A 25,248-nucleotide genomic window follows, 5' to 3' on the forward strand; every position below is an offset into this window, starting at 1 on the left:
ATCGGTGAGAAGACTTCAGTTTTTATCACTCAATGGAGGGGAAAGAAAAGAAAAGGAAGGAAGGAAGAAATTATTTCATCTGGTGTGGGAAAATCAGATGTAACTACTAATTATTTCTTGTTATTTAAAAAGGAATTGTGATTATGCCATTGTAAAGTGCTCTGTATACGCATACTTGATCAATATCTTGATGCTGTTCACACTGGGCAAGCTGGTCACATTTATATTGCTGTGGATGGTAGCTTAGCTAGACATGTTTCACTCTGCTGTGTTCATCATTCCTTACAGGTGTACAGATCGGTGAGAAGACTTCAGTTTTTATCACTCAATTGCTGGGAACTGTAAACTTTGAGAACATGGATACTTTCTACAGAAGAGGGATTTCTTATTTTGGAACTGTAGGTTTTACTAAAGAATACATGCTTCCATTTCATTTTCTTGGATCATAGATTGCCCTTTGAAAATTTCTGGTCACTTTTTTCCTACTTTTATAATACGTTTTAAGCATTACTATGTCTGAGGTGCTAGAAAATGTCCTAGATGGAAAGAAGCAAAATAGATAACATTACAGTTGTTTCCATACTTTATGTTATATGTCTATGTATTTAATAGAGCATCTTTCTGTCTGTTGGAATTTAGGAAAATGACAAGGGATCACATTTATGAGCAGAAAACTATTTTTCTCTGTAAAAATGTAAACATTTTGTGTTTTAAGTCATATTAATTGTTCTTTTCTTGTACAGCTTAAATTTTCAGGTCCCGATAATGTACCTATGGTGAACAAGTTGTTGCAACTGGAGCTGAATGATGAATTTATAGGAAATTACACTACAGATGAGAATGGCGAAGCTCAGTTTTCCATTGACACTTCAGACATGTTTGACCCAGAGTTCAACCTAAAAGTAAGACATCAAAGAACAGAAGAAGACCGTTAGACATCCCACAAAGGATTTGAGTATCAGAAATGTTAAACATTAGGAATATCTTAAAAGATAACTTGTATACAGAATATATTTTAAAGGAAATTTAAAATGTAGCTTATTTTATATAATTTGCTTGTTCACTAAATAATATATGAGAATACTTGTTCAAGAGGATAAGAAGCTAAAAGTCTATTAACGATTGTTATAAATTTGCTAACAACTAATATTTTCCTCTAGGAAACAAGAAGTAGTTCATGAGGATGATTTGACTTTCTTCCCCAGATAATTTCACGCATACATAGGGGAGATCCTATGCTTTCTCTTTACTTTCTGCTGCTTAAACAGAATTTCGCAGTTAAACAATTTGTCAGTGTTCACATGAAGCTGGAAGAAACAGAACTGAAGCCCAGTTCTGTGGCTTCAATTAAAGAGTAAAAAACACAACAATTAACCATCAGTTTAATGAAATATTTACACAATCTTTCATGGTCACGTTTTGTATACAAAGAGCAGAGTGCTGTTATTATTTTGATTCCAATAACTTCACATTAAAATGTCAGCCACAAGCTGAGATTCCTTCCTACTCTGGAGAGTTGAGAAGCCTCCATTCTCAGTAACACCTGTCTTCGGATGTCATGATACCAAGACCCTTCACTTTCTTTTGTCATCTCAGGCCACATATGTTCGACCTAAGAGCTGCTATCTTCCCAGCTGGTTGACGCCTCAGTACTCGGATGCCAGCTTCTTAGTCTCACGCTTTTACTCCCGAACCAACAGCTTCCTGAAGATTGTTCCTGAACCAAAGCAGCTTGAATGTAATCAGCAGAAGGTTGTTACTGTGCTTTACTCCCTAAACAGTGAAGCATATGAGGATGATTCCAATGTAAAGTTCTTCTATTTGGTGAGTCTCAGTCAGTGGGTTCCTGGAATCCTGTTCAATTGTACGTCTGCTTAGCCCAGCACAGCTTAGGAAGCAAGCATCAGTCATCCCATGGTGACCAGAGTAAGGGCAGCCTTCTCACTTTGCTGGTGAATACTGTTCCATCCATTAACAACAAACACATAAAATGATCTAAGGCAATTTAAATTTCCCGAAGGTTGAAGAACTTACTGTTCAGCGTCTGCTTGTTTAAGCATTCAAATGTAACTCATATCAAGTATGTATGACCCTCTGTAATAGTAAAATATTGGGCAGATGCCAGAAAGTAAGGTGGAAAACTTATTTTGATAAGCAGTAAACAGACTTCGTTCCTTGGTTCTGTCCATTTTGTCTTTCTAAGGAGGAGCCTCTAACCTTTTTGGCACCAGGGACTGGCTTCATGGAAGACAATTTTTCCACAGATGGGGTGGGGATGGTGGGATAGCTTCAGGATGATTCAAGCATATTACATTTATTGTTCACTTTATTTCTATTATTATTACATACTCATCATAGTGTGGAATCAGTAAGAACCCTGTGTTTGTTTTCCTGCAGCTAGATGGTCCTGTCTGGTGGTAATGGGAGACAGTGACAGGTTATCAGGCATTAGATTCTCTTAAGGAGCACACAGCCTATATCCCTCACATGTGCAGTTCACAGCAGGGCTTGTGCTCCTGTGAGAATCTAATACCACTGCTGATCTGACAGGAGCTCAGGTGGTAATGCTTGCTCACTACACTGCTCACCTCCTGCTGTGTGGCCCAGTACCTAACAGGCCATGGACAGGTACCTACCAGTACACAGCCTGGGGACTGGGGACTTCTGCTCTCAAGCTTGTTGAAGAGTGAAAAGACAAAGACCTGGAAATTAAGACATTAACTTGAATCCCCCACCCTCTCCTAGTAAGCATGCAAGGTAGTGCATCTTGGACAGATCGTTTGAACTATTTAACCCTTGGCTTCCTCAGGTGTACAGTGTAATTGGAGATTATAAGACTTACCTCTTAGGGTAAGTGTTCTGTGTCAGGCACTGTTATAAGGATTGCATATGTGTTAACTCATTTAATTAGCCTTATAGGTATCTCCATTTTACAGATAAAGCAACAGAGGCAAACAGGTAAAATATCATGCCTTAAGTCACAAAGTTAATGAGCAGGTGAAGGTGTATTTGAAACCAGACAGCCCTGACAATTTCAGAGCTTTATGTGCCACTTTGCACAGTGCATTGCACATAGTTCTCAAAGTTTCCAGTACATAATAGAACCTCAATCAATTTTAGCCCTTTTCTCTGCTCTTTTCCAACTTATGCAAAGTCTATTTTGAATATTTGCTTGTGGAAACTACCCTATCTTATGAAACGGAATTACCGTTAAGTAATAAATTACCTAATCACAATGTGAGAATATGATGACATTAGATAATATAATGCATGTTATGTTTTCTTTATTCTGCACAGATGATGGTAAAAGGAGCTATCTTACTCAGTGGACAAAAGGAAATCAGAAACAAAGGTATATATAATATATTCATTTTAAACTATGTACTCTAACTTCATTTTTTTCTTGTTAAGGAAATATAGACATTATATATATGGGAATTATATATATTAAGAAAATACATTTATATGTAGTCAATCTTATGTGTGTGTGTGTGTGTATATATATATAGTGAAAAGAAGTTAGAACGAGCACTTATTTCAATTTGTGGATGAAGGGAATAGTTAGCACAGCCTGAGGTAAGCTACTAAATGTCTTCATGAAGGAGAGTTCTACCTGTTTCTTTTATTGGCAGGTCATTGAGCCATTAGAAAAGTGGTGTACAAAATCCCAGTATTGTTATTATCTAAATTATGCAGTCTGCTTTATTTGTGTATGTACTTCCTATTCTTTGATTTATTTGTCTTGAAAACAGGGCCAAATTTACTCTTTCTGTCCATGAGCCATTCTCTTTTATCTAAGTGTCCCAGTGATCCAGGAAACTCTCGGCATTTTATCTGTTCGTCTCCTATTTACACAGCCTGGAATGGAAACTTCTCATTCGCAATCAACGTCAGTGCTGATCTGGCTCCTGTGGCTGTCCTGTTTGTCTACACCCTTCACCCCAGTGGGGAAATTGTGGCTGACAGTGTCAGATTCCAGATTGACAAGTGCTTTAAACACAAGGTGATGTTTCTCTTATTTCTGGCCTGAGAAGTGGGAAGAGTTTGCTCCCTGCTGTCTTCTCTTCTGACTACTATCACCGTCAAGTGGGAAACTCGCACTCAGTGCTGGCATAATTGAATTCTTAGGGGATGCGAGAATCACCAAACACCATGCATGATCCTTGGCAGCAGTGCCGATCCTGAGACGGCAGCAGGGTGGTGAAGGGGGTCTTCTGCAAGGAGAGCTGAGGGTGAGAGTGGGCAGGGGAAATACAGTACAGAAATCTATAAGGATTTATTCAGGAGAGATTAAGTGTATTCAGATCATCTTTACATAAAATGGTTTCTACTCTTATTTCTTTTTTTTCGCTACTTTAGGTTAACATAAAGTTCTCTGAAGAGCAGGGCCTACCAGGCTCCAATGCTAGCCTCTATCTTCAAGCGGCCCCTGACTCATTCTGTGCCCTCCGGGCTGTGGATAGGAGCGTCCTTCTGCTGAAATCGGAACAACAGCTGTCAGCTGAAAGTGTAAGTTCTCTGACTTCCTTGTTTTTCATGTTTCTCTGGACTCCCAGAAGTCTTAGCCTTCAGATGATGTTTTGAACATCTTGAAAATATTGAATGTTTTCTTCCTTTGTTCCTTCATGGATTATATACTTATTTTTCTTGGCTATCCTAAGAACATGCTTATAACAATAGAGAATTTGATAGATAATTATAACAGTTTAGGAATTTTACAGCTGTGATTTTTTAAAATCGTAGGTGTAATCATAGATGTGGAAACCTGGAATAAAATGAAATCTCTGTGTTCAAGGATCTGCTTGGATTCAGTGTAAAGTTATTTTCTATAAATGCATCTTTTATTTTCTTAAATATTTCCAGACCTGGAATTCCAGAAGTTCACATCAAATTTATTTCGGCTAACAATTGTTGGATATTTTGTGTTTATTTCCAACACAATTACACATAAATAACTATTGAAATTTATGATAATGTTTACATCTAATTTAATAATTTTTTTCTGATTAATATTATACCTTTATGATATAGAAAATGTGCAAAGTATACAAAGACATAAAGAAGGAAATTTTAAAAATCATTTATAGTCCTAACACTTAGGCATCTTTATAGTTTTGCTGTAATTTTAAAAAATCTCTTTTCTGAAGGCATATATATTTTACAAACTTGAGATCTCACCAAAAAATACAATTCTGTATTTTGTTTTCAACATTCTGTAGTAAATCCAGTTTTAAATATAAAATTATAGAATTCAGTAATAATGACTGAATGTGAATCATGATAGAAACCATATATTTTTCTCAATGCAAAACATAAATACATGTAAGTTTTCTATTACAGGGAGCAAAAATACTTTCAGTTAGAAGCTTTCGGGATCTGAGGAGGCATCAAACAAATAAAGGATACATTTATCTATAAATATGGAATATGGGCGTGTGCTGTGCTCACGCCTGTAATCCCAGCACTTTGGGAGGCCAAGGTGGGCAGATCGTTTGAGCTCGTGAGGTTGAGACCAGCCTGCACAACATGATGAGACTCTGTCTCTCCCAAAAATATGAAAGACGAGCAGGGCACAGTGGTGTGTGTGCACCTGTGATCTCAGAAACTTGAGAGATTGACATGGGAGCATTGCTTGAGCCCTGGCGGGGGCGGAAGTTGCAGTGAGCCAAGATCGTGCCACTACACTCCATCCTGGGTGACAAAGCGAGACCCTGTTTCAAAGAAGAAAAGGAATATATATACACACACACACACTTTTTTTTTACCTTGAGAGTTTCATGGATTCAGAGTAAATAGCTTCTGCTCATTCTTCCTACAGTTGGAGGTGGCAATATCTTAGGAAAACTGTCTCAAGGAATGACCATCAAGGGACCTCAAAAAGAAAATTCTAGAGGCATATTCAGGTGTCTCAGAATATGTCAGAACCAAAAGAGGTTGCCCTCGTTTATTATTGATAGCTATATCAATAATATAAATCAAGTGAAGTTCTATAAATGAGTGAATTCCAATTTATATTCTATAGCTATATCAATAATATAAATCAAGTGAAGTTCTATAAATGAGTGAATTCCAATTTATATTCTATATGTTTACGTTATTTTTTATATTATGTTATGTAAGCTTAGCTTTTAGTTTTAAATAATTTTTTAAAGTGCAAGAATAGCACAGAGAACTCCCATATACCATTGACCTGATTCACCAGTTTGTGAACATTTTGCCATACTTGTTTTCTCTTTCTCACTCTCTCCACCCTTACACACACACACACACACAGAGTTTATGGCATTTCAATTTTTTCTGAATCATTTGAGACTAGGTTACATACTTCAGTCTATTGTGAAAGGAAAATACGAACAACTCAAGACCCCAATTCACGATGCTAAAAGGACAAAAAATGAGGCTGAAAACTGAGTCATGGAAAAAGTTGTTTTTCTTTTGTTCCTAAGCAGATTGCTAATTTACTTCCTTGTTAGATTAGTTAGTGGTTTACCTATTTTGCGGAGTTTTCCAAAAACATATAATTTTAATTTATTAACGTGATGTAATATGATATGAGGTTTTTTGCTACTCCACCACCTTAATTTCTATTTTTATCTTTATTATTTCCTTACTGGTGCTTTATTTTGTCTTTATTTTTAGCTTTTTCACTTAGAAATTTACTTCATTTTCATTAATTTATTTTATTGGGTTCGGTGTTTTTAAGCCTATAAGTTTTTCTATGATTTCTACTTTTGAAGTATCTCATAGATCCTGATACGTAGCAATCGCACCATTTTTATTTTTCAGAAATTCTGTAATTTCTGTTTGTATTAACTCTTTCACTGAAAATGTGCTTACTGGAGTATTTTATAATTTTCATGTAAAAAGGAATTTATTTTAGAGTTTTCTTTTAAATTTCAAGTTCTATGTCTTCATGGTCAGCAATATTTCCACTGATATATTTTTGTGCCCAAATATATAATGAGGTTTTGCGAATATATCTCATGTGTTGAGAAGATATAGTCTCTATTGTCAGTTTGTTTTCCATCCACGAGGTTGAATTATTTTGATCCTTTGTATTCTTACTTATTTTGTAAAATTTATTTAACCTTCTTCTGCTGAGTGATATGTTAAAATACCCTACTAATAGCACTCTGTTTCTTCTTGCGTCTTCTGCAGTTTCTGCACAGGTAATCATAACTGTTATGGCTTTATAATGAATTGTAGCTTTTAGCAGTAAGTATTCTTCTCTGTCTTGTTTGATGTCTTTTGGCCTTACTTCTGCTATTTCCAATAACAGGAGGATTGCAGCCTTTGCATTCTTATTATTTTCCTTTACCTGCCCTTTGGATTTCACATTTTGAAATACACACTCCACTTGTCTTTCGTATCAAGTACAGCATTGGGTTTTGTTTTAAATGTACATATCTTTGTCTTTTAAAGGAGAATAAAGTCTATTCACTCTATTGATATGATATATGTGTTAGGCCTCAGCTCTATCATACTATTTTTCTTACGATTCTATATTTTATTTAAAACTACTTCGTTTCTTTAGCTTTTTTGTTTGTTTGTTTTTTGTTATCTTGCTTAAAGCTTCTTTGAGTATTCAGGCCAGGTTGAATTTTTATTTTAGTGGTTATTTTTATATTTACATATTTTATAATATCACAATCTCATTTTTTTCTTGCTTAACCTTAATATCTAGTCCATTATTTTTAATCTTTGAGTCTTAACTGCTACCTACACAACAGTCAGTCATCTCTAGTTTCCATTTTTCTCTCCCTCTTCTCTCATTCGATTGTTGTATCTTTCCTTTTTTGTCAGGATATATAATGTTTGCATTCTTTATTGTTTCTCTTATTCATCAAGTTTGACTAATTTCCTGAGTCACCTTTTGGTTACATAAAGCTCATTCTCCAGGAGGCTGGGGTGAGAAGATTGCTTGAGCCTGGGAGATTGAGGCTGCTGTGAGCCATTATTGTACCACTGCACTTCAGCCTGGGCAAGGGAATGAGACCCTGTCTCAAAAATAAATAAATTAAAATTTTTTAAGCATGAATTCTCTACTAAAGTCCTCAGGATATCACATGAGTGTAGAATTCTCTGACATTTTCATATTCAAAATTATTTTTTCTAAAGCCTTAATAAATGAAGGACAGGTATTTGTATATTAAATCTTTGGTTTATACATTTTAAAATTTCTTTGAAATACTACCCTATTATTGACTTGCTTTGAAAATGGCTTTTAATAGTGCTGACATTAGTTTGAATTCATTTTCCACTGTGGGCTGCTTTATCTTTATGTCTGAAGGCCTTGGATGTTTTTCCCGCTTATGCTTTAATCTAATAGTTTCAGTAAGAATGTATTATTATGTAGAAGTTTTGCCAGATACGCAGTGGACTCATGCAATATGTAAACTCAAATCTTTTTTATTTTCAGATATTTCTCCTGAATTGTAATTGTAAATATTAGTCTTTCCGTTTTCTTTTGTTCTAAAAAAATCTCTGTACATGTGTTGGATCTTCCTTGCCTGCTTTCCAATTCAATCACTTTGTCTGTGACCTGTTTTAATTCATTCTCTCTGTTTTATTCTTTTGTTTTTCCTCTACGCTGCCTTTAAAGTTTTCTCTGAACTGTTTTATCTTGATGTCCTTATACTTTAGGGTTTATTTATTATATAATTTTGTCTAGCTTTTCTGAGTTCAATAATGCCTTATTTTATTTCTTCTTGATTTTTTTTTTCCATTTCTCTCTTCTCTTAATTGAATTTCTGACTCATGCTGCCTTTTAAATACCCCAAATACATGCTTGAGAATATTTCACTTATGTTAAATTATTTTGGTATGGCTTTTCTTCGTTTACTTATTTATTTACTTAGGGACTTTAGTGGAGAAATTTCGTTAGCTGAACTGTTTTGGTTTACATTTCCTATTTTCTCTTACAGCAGCTTTGTATGGAGTTGATTTTTTCTAGTTCTTGATAGTTTGTGCACGGTGTTCATAGGTGAAGAGTGCCCTTTCTTGGTTTTAGAAAAATGCATTATTTAAAAAATGTTGGTGATGGAAATGAGGGTGAAGGGAGTTATTTTATCCTTTGACATCCTTTCCTTCTTTAAATGCCCTGTCTCCAAGGGTCTGCACACCTCTTCTTGTGATCTGATTATTTCCCATTAGCCATGTTTTTTGGAAGCTTCCACTACCAGGCCCATTCATTCCAAGCCCTTTCCCTGTGTGCAGTACTGGGAACTGTTGAGTCTGGAAACTATGATTTGTATTTTTAAGAATGCTAGACTTTCTTTTACTTGGCGTTGACTTGGTGCGTGTTTCTTCTCATTTTTCCATGCTGTTCTGCTTTTGCTCTGCAGTCTCTTAAGCCTTCCCTCTGCAACAGCAGTAGAAGCTCTCTTGGAATTTGGTGTTTGTTTCTCTACTAAGGAATAATTTGAAGATCATGGTATTCTCTGTATCGCAGTAATGTTAAAGATATTAGTCATGAGTATCATTACTTGTTCTCTTTGTTGATTTTATGTTTTCTTTGGAAGATTAAGTAAGAAGATTTAAAATCACCCAGCTAATATTATTCTCCAGACTTAGAAGTTCTAGCATTATAATTGATTGTCTGTACAATGGGCCTTGGGTTAATCAATAATCAGGCATTGCTTTCTTATATTCTCTCTTAAATCCTGTGCCTAAGCTGAGAAATTCTGTGAACATGGTATCGGTGGCCTAAAACAAAACTGGTTTGCTCTTTCGAAAGGAAAAGCTTAAGTGAAAATACTGAATTAAATATGATGGCCATGCTCTTAAAGAAAAGAACGAGAATAAATGGTACAGTACACAATTTGCCAATTTTGTAATTTTAAAAGAAGTGCTTAAAATTATTGGGAAATGTTTTTTCTCATAGGTGTATAACATGGTTCCAAGTATAGAGCTGTATGGTTATTTCTACCGTGGCCTCAATCTTGATGATAGCAAGGAAGACCCTTGCATTCCTCAGAGAGATATGTTCTACAATGGTTTATATTACATGCCTGTAAGCAACTATGGGGATGGAGACATCTATAATATTGTCATGGTAAGATCACTAAGGATTTTGGAAAATATTTCATCTCAATTTTTAGTATTCATAATGCATATTGATGTTTTCTTAATTATGTAGTTTTCTTCCTATACTTTGAGATTCGTGTCTGTAATCTGCCAATAGAGTACAGAGAAACTGTCTTATAAAAAGGAGATATTAATTTTGTTGATTTTCAAATTTTCTGCTGAAAATAAATCGTGTAGCTATAATTACAAAACCTCATTTAAAGAAAAAGACAGTCTCCAATTAATACAATAAATCTTATGCAAAGATAGTCAAATCAAGAGGCTAAGAGAGCGTGGACTCCAGATATCCCTAGGCCATTAATGAAATATGTTGAGTCTTCCATGAAAGAATCTTTATAATTAACGTCACAAGTGTATAAGAAAAGGGGCGTTGAATCAGACAGACTTTATCAAGTTCCAGCTCTTCAATTTACTGAGTGTGCCGTGTGTGTGTGCGCATGCGTGCGCATGTGTGTTTGATGTTAAGGTAATGATAGCACTGATCACATCAGTATTTTTCACTTAGAATGAAATGGAGAATAATGGAAAATACTTAGAAAAATGCTAGCACATAATAAGTGCTAGATAAATCATAGTAATTACCATTTTTTCTCTAAAATAGGGCTTTTCCATAAGTCAAATAGAGGTAAGTAGACTTGTAACTTCTCAGGCCTTTGTTAAGACAGAAAATATGGATACTGATGATCCATTTATCTTTACAATATAAATAACAGGCCTTTTATAGTTCTTGCATGAAAAGAATGAACAATATTTTTGTTGTTTGTTTCTTTAAAGAACATGGGTCTGAAAGTCTTTACCAATCTCCATTACCGAAAACCAGAAGTATGTGTGATGGAGAGAGGGCGTTCACTCTCTAAGCCGCTTTATGTAGGAACAGAAAATTATGGTCTGATGCTTAGTGCTCCATCTAGAATTGCATGTAGGTAATCTTAAATTTTTTGTTGGGGGATGACCAAAGCAGTTTGTGGAATTTAGTGTATTTGAGATAAACTATATACAATTTTGGAATTTTATATGTGAATTATGCCATGTTTTTGGCTACAGTTAGACATCCTATAGTTGGATAAAGCAGAATAAAACAGATTAGAAATGCTTTTGGCTCTAACAAGAAATTAGCTTCAGAGGTGAGATGTAGTTTACTTTTATTGATAAAATACAGTGCCAGAAATACAATCATGCTTCACTTAGTGATGGAGAATTTGTTGTGAAAAATGCATTGTTAGGTGATATTGCTGTGTGAACATCATACAGTGTACTTAGACAAGCCTAGATGCTGTAGCCTACAACACACCTAGGCTATGTGGTACAGTCTATTTTTCCTAGGCTACAAACCTCCACAGCACGTGGCTATACTGAATACCATAGGCAGTTGTAACACAATGGTAACTATTTGTGTATCTAAACATTGCTGACCATGGAAAAGGCACAGTGAAAATGTGGTATACAGGATAAAAAAAAGTTGTACTTTTATATACGGCACTTCCCACGAATGGAGCTTGCAAGGTTAAAAGTTACTCTGAGTGAGTCAGGGTACAAATATATTTTCTTTCTTTACATCCTTATTCTATAAGCTTTTTCCTATTTTTCAATTTTTGTAACTTTTATACTTTTTTGTTAAAAACGAAAACGCACACACACACATTAGTCGAGGCCTATACAAGGTCAGGATCATCAATATCACTGTCTTCTACCTTCACATCTTGTACCACTGAAAGGGTCTTCGGGATAATAACACACATGGAGTTGTCCTATCTTGTGACAGCAACGCCTTCTTCTGTAACACCTCCTGAAGGACCTGCCTGAAGCTGTTTTGCAGTTAATTTTTTTTTTGATAAGTAAAAAGAGTATATTCTAAACAGTAAACAGTGTAGTATACTGTTTACTGTAAGCACAAAAACCAGTAACATAGTCATTTATTATCATTATCAAGTATTATGCACTATACAGAATTTCTCTGCTATATTTTTATAGGACTGGCAGTGCAGTAGATTTGTTTATACCAGCATCATCACAAACCCATAACCAATGCATTGCACTACAATGTTATGATGGCTTTGATGACAGTAGGTGGTAGGGATTTTTCAGCTCCATTATAACCTTACAGGACCACTGTAGTCTAAGTGGTCTGTCATTGATCACAATGTCATTATGTGGTAACTGACTGTGTATAGGAACAGGCAATGTATGGTGATACACGAAAACAGTCATAGTAAGTGACTGTGATACAGGAAAGTGAGGTGTTTTATGGGGACCTTACACCCTGATAATATATATACCGTAATTTGCAGAGTCCAAGGTCTGAATAAGGTACTTCTTCCTTTTTTTTTTTTAGTTGGTGAAATCAGAGAGGAGAATGCTGACTATGTAGAACAGGCTATAATTCAAACAGTAAGAACAAACTTCCCAGAGACATGGATATGGGACCTCGTCAGTGTCGAGTGAGTTTTAACCATTTTTTCTCCTATGTGTCTTTATTTCTATTTTCTTTTTCTTTCTTCACTTTTATTCCTGGGTATATAAAACAGTATCATATTTGTAACATATATATCATCGATTTGCATGATCGATTTGCACTGATCACACATTTTATTTTATTTTTTCTCTAGCATTGTTTTCCCTTCACCAAGAGTTTCTCTTCTATTCATTTTATGCAGACAGATTTAAGGTGCCCCAACTAAAAAACATGATGTGGGCCGGGCGTGGTGGCTCATATCTGTAATCGCAACACTTTAGGAGGCTGAGGCAGGTGGATCACCTGAGGTCAGGAGTTCGAAACCAGCCTGTCCAACATGGTGAAACCCCGTCTCTACTAAAAATACAAAAAATAGCCAGGTGTGGTGGTGGGCACCTATAATCCCAGCTACTCAGGAGGCTGAGGCAGAAGAATTGCTTGAACCCGGGAGGCAGAGGTTGCAGTGAGCTGAGATCGCACCACTGCACTCCCACCTGGGTGACAGAGAGAGACTATCTCAAAAAAATAAATAAATAAATAATGTGGTGTTTAAAGAAACATGACCTTTCCATACTCAAATTTTATAAAAATCCAGCTCTCATTATTTTTATCTAACGCCCCATCCAAACAATATAACTCATTTTTGAGCTTCAGTCAATACTTTTCTGCTTGCTTCACACTTAATTTTAAGTTCTTGGTTCAGACAAATAATGCGTTTTACCGATAACCTCTTCTTCCAGTTCCTTAGGCTCTGCCAATCTTTCGTTCCTCATTCCTGATACGATAACCCAATGGGAGGCAAGTGGCTTTTGTGTGAATGGCGACGTTGGATTTGGTGTTTCCTCTACAACCACTCTGAAAGTCTCCCAACCTTTCTTTATTGAAATTGCCTCACCCTTTTCGGTTGTTCAAAATGAACAATTTGATTTGATCGTCAATGTCTTCAACTACCTGGATACATGTGTAGAGGTGAGTTGTTCTCTTTGATCTGGAGGCAAAAATTTAACAAAGCTAAATTATTTCTTAATATTTCCATATTCTCTTTATTCTCAAATGCAAAATGCTACTATAAAGGTATGAGACTTAGGTCCATATTCTTCAAACAAATATAATGGCTTTCATTCACAGTGACGGTTTAAACAGTGTATTGAGCATGGCGTTTCATGGTGATGTGTATTCCAGTGCCATCCTCATTGCCATGATTGTTTTCCTAGATTTCTGTTCAAGTGGAGGAGTCTCAGAATTATGAAGCAAATATTAACACCCTGAAAATCAATGGCAGTGAGATTATCCAAACTGGAGGGAGGAAAACAAATGTCTGGACTATTATACCTAAGAAATTGGGTAAGCAGCTATCTGTCTACACCAGTCGCTCATGGAAAACCAGCCCATATTAATTGTATCCATTTATTTTCCTTAAATTGTCTACACAAACATGATTTTCTCTTTTACATTTTAAAAATTCTTGTTGTAAATTCCCCATTAGAAATTCTAATCTATAGTAATCTAATTTCTGGTTGTTAATGTTGTGTAGCGCAAAACCACCATTCATTTTTACAAGAGCATAATGCAATTAAAATACAATATAAATGCTAACTTACATGACCTATCATGGACTATATGTTTGGAATACGCCATATCCCAAATAAAGGCCATGTTGTCATTAATGCCACCTTAATTCTTTGACTTCTCACTGGCTTCTTCGCCTACCATCATGAACCCAGGCCACCTTCACAAAACTTGCTACTCCATCACAATGATCAATTAGGTAATTGTCAGGTTTGTAAATTTACTACATGTGCCACGGGGATACCAAAATCACTAAATGATTGGAATGAGATCAAAAACTGAGAATATTTAGTGCCTATGCTATCTGCAAGATGGAAAAATAAACTTGTCTCCTATTGAAATATTGAAAATACATGGAATGGAAAAAGTTTAAAACTCTAGTAAACAAGGAATGCTAGATGTGATATATGTGATACTTTTAATCACTACTTTTAAAAAGTAGTCATTCAAATTTTCTTTATTTAATGTCCTATATTCGTTGTATTATTTTAACAGCAAATAATACATCGATGAGATTATTTTAGTTCAGTTGTGATGCTGTTTTCAGACTATTTTTCTATTAGATTTGAAGTTTCTCAATATTTCTACTGCACAAGATCTTCAAAATCCTACCTCGGCAATTGAGATAGAATACTGTACCAACTTGTATAGTTTTATGACATTAAGTTGAAGACACAGTGAAATAACAAGCTTTCTGAGACAGAGAAACAAATCAAACACTCCAAAAAATAAGAACAATATATTGGTTGTATATATTGATGTATAGTCATGTTAATAATAATAACTTTAAAGAATGATTGTTTTCAATCCTCTAATTTTTACAAGCAAGGAAACTGGAGATCAGCTCTAATTATGTAATGTGAAATCAGGAAGTTTAAAGACAATGAACTCCTTGCTAGGACAGTATTTCAATCCCAGTGCCTGTCTACTATATCATATTTTACTATTTTTGTTTGTTTGATCTTGGGAAAAGTTAGGAGCCCTAATTAGCTGACATTATTTGCCTATATTGTCGTAAGTAATCTTTATAAACAATCAATATCAAGGAATTGACTCAGATGACTTTGTAGAATGTTACTTTTCCTAAAATTTCTTAAGTTTTAATTAAGTAAATTTAGCATTTACTTAATATAAGGAATCATGAAAATCAAGGAACAGGTGAAATGGAAGATACCACATTGTATCTAGGAAGGAGAAGAAACAAGTTATTTTGTTCTAAGCATCAAATTAACGATAGAATTTGGTTCATCCAATTCAAGACATGGTTCACAGACTCTAGTCATTTCTCATTATAGAAGGGACCAATGATCAATTTAATTTATATTTTGGAATGTCTTCCAGGTAAAGTGAATATCACTGTAGTTGCTGAGTCCAAGCAAAGCAGTGCTTGTCCAAATGAAGGAATGGAGCAGCAGAAGCTAAACTGGAAAGACACTGTGGTCAAAAGCTTCTTGGTAGAGGTATGGATATGCAAACTGCCAAGCTTTTCCTGAAAAGAAACAGACATCTAAGAGGCTCTGTATTAAAAGACATTCTCCTTGAAGACACTTAGTTGACAACATTTACTTTTGACACAAGACATGCCATTTTAAATGAATTAAAACAGCATAAAGTTCATCCTTTCTTTAATTAATACCTCACCCAGGATAGTAAAGCTTAACACTTGAAACAGACTTGACAATGTTTTGTTTGTTTCTGAGTCAAGATGTTTCTTGTACACCTATTTCTCTTCCTTCTATTTTTCCGATTCTCATATTCAAGAGACAAATCTACTTCTCCTGCACTCCTGTGCAGTTCCCGTCATCCTCAACAAGAATCAGCACTTGTCAGAGGAACACTCTTGATTTGCCTCTCGGCACATCCCTGCTCCACAAAGCACTTTTAGTTGTTTACTGGAGATGCTATATAGGATCAGAGAAGCTGAGAGTGTCCCACAATAACATCAAGGTTATGCCTGTCCAAGCTACAGAATGCAGAAGCTAAAATGGGTGCTGGTGACATCCCATGCCTTCCAGATATGAACAGAAGGAGACCATGAGTTGGATCTTCTCTCAGGGATAAACTTGCACCAGCCATGCTTAAGTGAGCTGGTGCTTAATCACTTTTCCTTCATGGACAGAAGACTTAGACTCATTCTTCTGTGCTTGTTTGTGTTACTCTTTGACAGCCTGAAGGTATTGAAAAGGAAAGGACCCGGAGTTTCCTTATCTGTACAGAAGGTAAGAGGATCTTTTAGGAAGTCAAATTAGTCCTAAATAAAATTCACCAGAAGAATCAGTTTATGTCCTCTCCTTCCACATGAGTCCATGTGCCCTGTGATTTCACTTGAAATATCTCATGGAGGATTCTCGTGTTTCATGCTTTATCTTCATGATATAATTTTAGCCATTGAGAAGCATATTCAGAAGGTGGTTTTTAGTTCACTTTTTGATGTTAGTCTGCCCCGACCTATTATTTTTTTCATTATGTGTGTTGTTAGCTCCTCTTATGATATGATTGTCACACAACATTGGACAATGGGACCTCAGGATTGAGGCCCAATAGCACATAATATAATCTTTGCTTTTGTACTCTTAGGATAAATACATCACTGCCCCTGCCCCTCAGTCTCTGGTTTTATGGCCATGAGGGGTATTATTTTACCTGGTTGATGGTGATCTGATTATACTCCCTCATCAGAGCCTTCAAGCTTTACCTTTTGCGTGTGTTGTTTTATGTGTTACAGTCGGTGTAGTTTTTACATTTTTTTCACACATAAATAGTTCAGGCACTAAACCAGTGAAGAATGGGGGCCACGATCTAATGCACAGATTTATGTGCCATTTTCTGAATGTACTGTTATCCTAAACTAGGTCAGAATTCCAATGTCATCTCCTCTAATAAACAACTTGTGAAATAAAAATAAGTCATGGAATCTTACCTCCAATACGTTTATCCCCCAAATCTGCTGATATAAAGAAGCCATCACATTTTTTAAATCAATATTTTCATTCCAGGTGCCAAAGCCTCCAAGCAGGGAGTTTTGGACTTGCCAAACGATGTAGTAGAAGGTTCAGCCAGAGGCTTCTTCACTGTTGTGGGTAAGTTGATTAAATGTTTTGTTTCACAATGATTTGAAAATCTTGGTTGAGGTGGTCTTAAAAAAATCCTTAAAATAACAGAATAGAGAGGTTTTCCTAAGCTATCAATTGGAGGGAATTATTGTTCAGATCACCCTCTATGTTTCCTGGTGGGATCTGAAGGGATTACAGTAACGTTTCCAGACCTATATTCTCAGGAAATCCTAGCTTGTGTAGATGGTAACTAGCATTCAGAAAGCAAGAGGTTCTTTATAATCATTAATCTGAAATATGAAATTCACCTCTTGGAGAATCAGAATTAACTTTGCCTGTTAATGATGTTGGGAGTTTTCTCAGTACAAGGAGAATTTTTTGTTGTTGCTACAAAAGGCAAGCTTCTTTGTCTGTTATTAACATGAACATCTCTTGGAAGGGATGGATTACACTTTGTAATTCATAGGATTGGTTTATTTAAAAAAGAAAAAAAAAAAAAAACTAGCAAACACATTCTCCTAACTTCCTCCTCTCTCTGGTAATGAGATTTTCAGAAATATTTTCCATAGCACTTTAACTTCACCCTTCATGGCTATCTCCTCTTTCAAATTGCTTCATAAAACTTTCTTTGTTTCCACCATTTAGACTCAATTTTAAATGTAACCTATTCCACTAGGCCTCTTTTGTCTATAGTTATTAAGGCTGAGATGGCAACTATAAACAATATAGCTTTCCGCTTTTCCTGTTTTTAGGGGATATTCTAGGACTTGCCATGCAGAATCTGGTTGTTCTGCAAATGCCCTATGGAAGTGGAGAGCAGAATGCTGCCCTGCTGGCATCTGATACTTACGTTCTTGACTATCTGAAATCTACTGAGCAACTGACAGAGGAAGTTCAATCTAAGGCTTTCTTTCTCTTGTCTAACGGTGAGAAGATTTAAGTAATTTCTGCCCATAATTGTTGAAATCAATTGTTACTCATACAAAGATGTCATAAGCTGTTTTTCTGCAGTAGTCTGGTGAAAGAAAAGTGAACCTGAACCTAGGAACTCTCAGTCCTAGCTCTGTTTTCTGTTTGACTTCAAAATCTGTGTGGTCAGCTAGCTTCATCATTTGCAGCTGCAGAGTTTTCAAGCTATGCACTTAATTTTTTTTAATGCTTGGTATTTTGCAAGCTACCTTGTTTGTTGTTGTGATTGCTGTTGTTTTTGTTAAGAGTTGTTGTCAGTGGTTCATCTATCAACATCTGTGTTTGCTCAGCTGTGGTCTGTTGCAATGAAGTGACCTTGGCTTTGTATACAGAAAGAGGGCCAATGTTGTAAAATGTGAGGTTAAGGAAAAGTCCAAGAGCATGAAGTAATCTTCTTTGGTTTTTCTTCTCAGAAAGATAACACTGAAGTAAAAGGACCTTAGGGGAAATATACTGAATAATTAGTAGGTACCAATGATGAGGCAATTACTGAACCAGACATATCCATCTGTATTATCTTGTCATCAAAATCCTATAAAGTAAGAGTTATGTTTTCTCCCTTATGAATACAGAAACTCAGTTTCAGAAGTTCAAATGGAAATGATCATCCTAGTGATTTGTGCCTGTCTAACACCAAAACCTCGGGCTTGCACTGCACTATTCTTTTTCTTCTGACTTTCTTAGGTTAAAAAATAATTTCCTACAATGTTCCATTTTAGGTTATCAAAGGCAGTTATCTTTCAAGAACTCTGATGGTTCATATAGTGTGTTTTGGCAGCAGAATCAGAAAGGAAGCATATGGTGAGACGTAAAAATTTTATTTTATATAATATAGAAATTACCTGAGGAGGGCTTGCAAGGAGGTGAAGGAGGATAGAGTTCAGTGGGGATTTAGAAGCAAAGTGGGTTTCAAAGTCAATTTACAGAGGTGAAATAGATAAAACTAAAGATTTAGTGATTCCAATTCTAATACAACAATATACCTTCGGTCTCATGATGATTTGCTCAGCAGTCTGATCCTCTCATGACAGCCCATATGCAGGCACAGCTGGCTAACTCCACTGAAGAGGGCACGTCTTACTCTGTTTCTCAGAGTCCCCTATAGATTCAGGAAAGTGAAATTAGAAGAACCCAAAATGCCTAATTACATCAGTTCTCTCTCCATGTATAGGTAATCTAATGGGCTACACAGCAAGACCTTTGGGTGCAAACATGCTGAAAATTACCTACTCTAATTTCCACTTATTGCTAGTCATAATATTTTCCTGACCCAAAGGAAAGAGCCACTACCAATAAAGATGGTTTACAGCAGATGAGTTGAAAAGAGAACGATGGCGATGAACATGTGGAATTGCTAACAACGCCATTTCCTCTTTATCTAACTTTTGCTTTGGTGATTTGTACTACAGGCTCAGTGCTCTTACTTTTAAGACATTGGAGAGAATGAAAAATTATGTATTCATTGATGAAAATGTTCAGAAACAGACCTTAATCTGGCTTTCAAGCCAGCAGAAAACGAACGGCTGCTTTAAGAATGATGGCCAGCTTTTCAACCACGCCTGGGAGGTGAGAGAGGAGCAGCACCAGGCTTTCCTTGCTCCTGGGCGTTGCCTGCCTTGCCCTGCCTCTGGCTTTCCTGATCTGGAATATGAATATTCTTCCTGTGAATATGAAGCCTTCTGAGCCACTGCAGTCCTGGGCCTGTGGTGGGTTGGTCAGCAGCACCATTCCCGCGGCGTGCATGTTTAACCACAGCCTGGATGTGAGACTCCTTCTGAGTCTCTCTTCTGCCTTACTCAGCCTCTAGTCCTTCCCGAGTCTCAGTCCTCTTCAGAAAGTAAACTAGAAATAGAAGGCAGGAGAGAGAAAGGGAACCTAGAAAAGAAACTTTCATAAATTTGGAGACAGTCAATTTATAAAGGGAGGGGGCTGTGAGTGTATGAGGAAGGAAAGTTTATTCTTGTCTGTGGATGGCAAGAAAGTTCTGGGGAAGTATCTAGTAGTTCACATTGTTTCAATGAAGCAAGTTTTTCTAAGACCCTCTCAAGGAAAAATTCAAAGGCCAAGCTTTCCCCGGGGCCAAAGTACAAATGAGGTGAAGTATATCCTTGGCAGAATCCAACCCTTTTCCTGTCCGTATTTAGGTAAATCCCTGCCTTCCAACTTCCTTTCTTTGCAGATAGCTGTCCACCTCCAGCCCATCTTCTGTCTCTTTTCCTGTCCTATTTTTCCCTCTGGATGCTCAAAATCTCCTATCATGGCATTTTAGTGTGCTCCGATGGCCCCTGAAATACCCTGAGCTTTTCTTCAGCATCCTTCCTCTTAATCATCACTCCTGTTCTTGAAACACAGAATACATATCTAATCCACATCAAAATATGAATGAGAACAGACAGTCTATGATATGTAATTTGCATGCAAGTTGTATTCAAATTGTTTTGTGGTATTTTTAATTTATTCCAAACGTATTCCTTACAACAGGGGGGCCCTGATGGAGAAGAGCTCTTGCTCCTTGGTAGAAAAATCAAAAACTTTCCCACGTTCTCTTCTAAAACATCTTCACATCCCATCTTTCTTCTTATTGGATTCATTACTGGCGAATCATTGCTGATTACTGCTTCAGTTTGTCTGATCTTCCCCAGTATTTTCTCTATAATTAAATATCTGTTGAGGGGGTGAGTGGGTGGGTGTCTGTGTGTGTTATGAGTTGAGAGAAATAAAAATGCAAGGGAAAAATAAAAGCTTATACTGCAGAGGAATGGTGATACCACTTGCTGTAATTTAGATGTACTGTGAGTCCTCGTACCTCATGTTATTGCCTACTATATGCTGTTAATTTGCGTCTTAAACACTTGGTTTCTCAGAAATATTTCTTTTCTGAAGAAAGGAGGGGTTGCCCTTTGCTTAAATAGATAAAACGGAAAGCTTGTACAAGATCAGTAGATCTCAAATGCCATTCTGAATGCCATTTCCATCAGAATCACTAGAGCGCCCATTAAAATGCATTTCGCTGCCTTATTCCCGAGTTTTTTGAATGAGAATCTCTGTGTAGATGCTGGTTGATTTAAGTACCCCAGAGGACTTTTATGCACAGTCAGTTTGCAAACCTCAAGATTTATAAGTGAGTTTCTCATTTTACACTGTAAGAATCTGAGACTTGACTCTGGTGACCTTCTAGTGTGCTTTTCCAGGAATTTCCAGGAATCTTCACAGCAACTTTCTGCTTCACCTAATTAGAGATTCTTTGTTGGCTTTTTTCAGATTTATACCAAGCGGAGACAAATAGAGTCCTGTGAATTCCTTAAAATGCATGCTTAACACCAGGCTGCATAAATACGATTATATATGTTATTTACTATATTTGAAATTAATTGTTATAATAATAACAACTTAATAATTATGATTTAATTATTGCATAGAGTCTGAATGATTCTTGCTCAGATAGTGTGATTATTAACCATCTAATTTAAAAACTACACATGTTCGGGTGTTTTTATCAATAATGGTATTTGTTCCAGTATTTTTTTCGTACCTAGTTTTACTTCAGAAGAATACTTGTTATTTTGTGCTCTGCTGTCCCGAATGACTCATTGTTCCTTTGTTTTCAGGGTGGAGATGAAGAGGACATTTCACTCACTGCACATGTTGTTGGGATGTTCTTTGAAGCTGGGCTCAATTTCACTGTATGGATCCCCATCATCTTCTGATTTCAGTCAGCTGAATGCACATTAAATAGACTGTAGAGTCAGAATCACTTGAGATTCTAAGACTGGATGAAACCCCGAGATAACATTTAGTTTGCTACCACCCTTTAAATTCATGCTGTTCAAACTGTTTTTCATTCATAGACAGCTTTGAAAAACAGGATTGAGTTTCTCCCTAGGGAGAATACACATATGCACACAAAAACGACTTATTCACACAGCTGCAGGCATTCACATCTCTCCTGAAGCTCAGCCATGAATTTCAGATTGAGAACCCCTGCTCTAAGTAAAGCCATAGCCTAGTATTCTGTTTCTCTCTCAACAGTAAGTAAACATTTTCAACTCAAATGTGGCTCACCCTCGCCACCTCCCAATCCATAGGTTAGATTTCCAAAATCTATTCCTGAACTAAGATGCTAGGAATTGTCAGGGTCATTAGTATACCTTGAAAATTATCTTCAGAAACGTAAGCCTCTTGGGCCTATGATAAATTTGGATGCTTTGCCACATAGAAGACATTCATAACTAAAATATCACTGATCAGATATAAAAACTGCCATTTTCTTACTAAATTGTATTGGGCCAGACATGGTGGTTCATGTCTATAATCCAAGCACTTTGGGAGGCTGAGGCAGGTGGATTACCTGAGGTCAGAAGTTCAAGACCAGCCTGGCCAACATGGTGAAACCCTGTCTCTACTAAAAATACAAAAATTAGCTGGGCTTGGTGGTGCATGCCTGTGATCCCAGCTACCTGGGGGACGGAGGCAGGAGAATCGCTTCAACTTGGGAGGTGGAGGTTGCAGTGAGCTGAGATCATGCCACTGCACTCCAGCCTGGGTAACAGAGTGAGACTCTATCTCAAAAAAATAAAATTATTGCTTAGGTACTAATAATGACATTATGAATTTATTTTAATGATATTTTTGAAGGATAAAATATATGTGTATATATAAATGGATTTGTATGTAAAATATACTTTGAGGATATATTATATATATATTATAAACAATGATTAGTTTAAATGTTCAGCAAGCTCATGGAATGTTCGGTTATCAGTTTACAATGTATCATTCTTCTTCCTGACCAACAGTTTCCCGCTCTACGAAGCGCACTCTTTTGCCTTGAAGAGGCATTGGACAGTGGTGTCACTAATGGCTACAATCATGCAATTCTAGCTTACACTTTTGCCTTAGCTGGAGAAGAGCAGAAAGTGGAATCTTTACTCCAGACCCTGGATCAATCTGCCGCAAAAATAAGTAAGCGTTATTCTTCATTGTTGCTAGTGGGGGTGATCTTGGAGCACAGTGAGGAAGCGTTCTAAGCAGTCACATAGAAGCTCCCTCTTCGCCAGTGTGTTTCTATTTCTCTTATGGAATTTATCAGTGGCCTTTATACCTTTCAAGAACACTGCATATTCTAGACTTTACTCTTTTGCTTTATGCTAGCGTTCTGTCAAATGAGTGATGTGAGAGGAGTCAAGCCTGGTGACCAAGCCATAGACTATCGTAACTACTGGGGAAGCTTAATCACGTGCTACTTAGAAAGTTGCTATTTAAGGCTGTGGTAATTTGCTATAGCTGTCATCAAATACCACATACTGGATGACTTAAGCAACAAAAGTTTATTTTCTCACGCTTCTGGAGGCTAGAAGTCTAAGTTCAAGGTGTTGGAAGTGTGGTTTCTTCACCTGCAGGTGACCACATTCTCCCTTCATCTTCACAAGATCTTTTGTGTGTGCACAGCCCTGCTCTCCCTTTTGTGTGTTCAAAATTTTTCTTCTCATAAGGGCACCGGTCAGATTGGATTGTGGCCCGTAAGCTTCATTTTAACTTAGTCACCTCTTTAAAAAGTCTTATCTCGGCCGGGCGCGGTGGCTCAAGCCTGTAATCCCAGCACTTTGGGAGGCCGAGACAGGCAGATCACGAGGTCAGGAGATCGAGACCATCCTGGCTAACACGGTGAAACCCCGTCTGTACTAAAAAATACAAAACTAGCCGGGCGAGGTGGCGGGCGCCTGTAGTCCCAGCTACTCGCGAGGCTGAGGCAGGAGAATGGCGTGAACCCGGGAGGCGGAGCTTGCAGTGAGCTGAGATCTGGCCACTGTACTCCAACCTGGGCGACAGAGCGAGACTCCGTCTCAAAAAAAAAAAAAAAAAAAAGGTCTTATCTCCAAATACAGCCACATTTTGAGGTACTTGGAGTTGGGGTTTCAACATATAAATTTGAGGCGAGCAATTCAGCACAAACAGAGGTCGGGAATGGAATTTGCATTCTTCTTTATGTGTAACCCATGACTTTTATACAGACTGTGTGAAAATTCTTCCTTTTTCTCAGATAATGTCATCTACTGGGAAAGAGAAGGGAAACCCCAGACAGAAGAATTTCCATCCTTTATTCCCTGGGCACCTTCTGCTGAGACTGAGAAGACTTGCTATGTGCTGTTGGCTGTCATTTCCCGGAAAATTCCTGACCTCACCTATGCCAGTAAGATTGTGCAGTGGCTTGCCCAACAGATGAATTCCCATGGAGGCTTTTCTTCTACCCAGGTGATTAATGTAGGCAGCTTGTTTAATGCAGAAGCTGTAACTCTATGACGAGTGAGATATTAATAGTCAAGATATCACAACAAATCCTTTCTGAGAAGAAGAATCGTGGATATTATTAATCTATTTTATTTCCTCAACAATTATTTGTTGGCCAGTTATTGTGTATCAGGCACTCTACTAGGAAGCCTCTAAGTAGAAGTGAATGAAATGAGGCCCCCTGTTCCAGGAATTTATCACCATTTGTATCTTCATTCACACAGCAAACACAGAATAAGTCTAGAGGATATTTTTGTCATAAGCACCACTCTTGGTGGTACATGAGACACCTGATGATACTATGTTCAAATTATATATGGACCAAAAAGAAAGTTTTCTCTCTAGTTCTGTGGGCTATACACTGGGAAAAGCAAATGAAAAGAAGGAAAACAGGAGAAATGGGGGGTATGAGAAACAATGACATGTTTTTCCTTACTTGGAAACAAATTGAAAATGCAAAAAAAAAAAAAAAAAAACAGTTTTATTTCCATGAGAAAAATCTGCATTTCTCTTTTGGTCTTAGTTTCTGAGTAAAACCATATACTAATGAATTTCCAAAGATCTTTTCCTGATTCTGACTTCCCTGCTTTGAAGATGAGCAAAAAAAAAAAAAAAAAACAGTTTTATTTCCATGAGAAAAATCTGCATTTCTCTTTGTGTTTGGTCTTAGTTTCTGAGTAAAACCATATACTAATGAATTTCCAAAGATCTTTTCCTGATTCTGACTTCCCTGCTTTGAAGATGAGCAGAAAAAAAAAGAATTATCCATGGCAGCCACAGAGGCCACTGAATTATGTAATGCCTTAACTTTTAGAAAAGCTTTGACACCAT

The 25,248-nt window shown here is 36.8% G+C and overlaps 1 protein-coding gene across 1 annotated transcript in view; it reads left to right on the forward strand.

Annotated features, from left to right (window-relative positions):
• The window catches only part of LOC105519768 (ovostatin homolog 2), a 46,974-nt gene that overhangs the window by 15,858 nt on the left and 5,868 nt on the right, over nucleotides 1-25,248 (forward strand). Inside the window, exons 10-29 of the mRNA XM_011953235.1 lie at nucleotides 289-398; nucleotides 744-902; nucleotides 1,597-1,824; nucleotides 3,298-3,352; nucleotides 3,858-4,003; nucleotides 4,360-4,509; nucleotides 9,884-10,054; nucleotides 10,861-11,005; nucleotides 12,419-12,524; nucleotides 13,279-13,507; nucleotides 13,753-13,882; nucleotides 15,449-15,567; nucleotides 16,275-16,326; nucleotides 17,104-17,187; nucleotides 17,913-18,086; nucleotides 18,849-18,930; nucleotides 19,539-19,695; nucleotides 21,738-21,812; nucleotides 22,926-23,091; nucleotides 24,170-24,381. Coding sequence (XP_011808625.1) covers nucleotides 289-398; nucleotides 744-902; nucleotides 1,597-1,824; nucleotides 3,298-3,352; nucleotides 3,858-4,003; nucleotides 4,360-4,509; nucleotides 9,884-10,054; nucleotides 10,861-11,005; nucleotides 12,419-12,524; nucleotides 13,279-13,507; nucleotides 13,753-13,882; nucleotides 15,449-15,567; nucleotides 16,275-16,326; nucleotides 17,104-17,187; nucleotides 17,913-18,086; nucleotides 18,849-18,930; nucleotides 19,539-19,695; nucleotides 21,738-21,812; nucleotides 22,926-23,091; nucleotides 24,170-24,381 — 2,750 coding nt within the window. The remainder of the gene's footprint in view (nucleotides 1-288; nucleotides 399-743; nucleotides 903-1,596; nucleotides 1,825-3,297; nucleotides 3,353-3,857; nucleotides 4,004-4,359; nucleotides 4,510-9,883; nucleotides 10,055-10,860; nucleotides 11,006-12,418; nucleotides 12,525-13,278; nucleotides 13,508-13,752; nucleotides 13,883-15,448; nucleotides 15,568-16,274; nucleotides 16,327-17,103; nucleotides 17,188-17,912; nucleotides 18,087-18,848; nucleotides 18,931-19,538; nucleotides 19,696-21,737; nucleotides 21,813-22,925; nucleotides 23,092-24,169; nucleotides 24,382-25,248) is intronic.

The sequence above is a fragment of the Colobus angolensis genome, unplaced genomic scaffold (assembly GCF_000951035.1).
Source record: "Colobus angolensis palliatus isolate OR3802 unplaced genomic scaffold, Cang.pa_1.0 Scaffold11, whole genome shotgun sequence".
NCBI classification, from domain to species: domain Eukaryota; kingdom Metazoa; phylum Chordata; class Mammalia; order Primates; family Cercopithecidae; genus Colobus; species Colobus angolensis.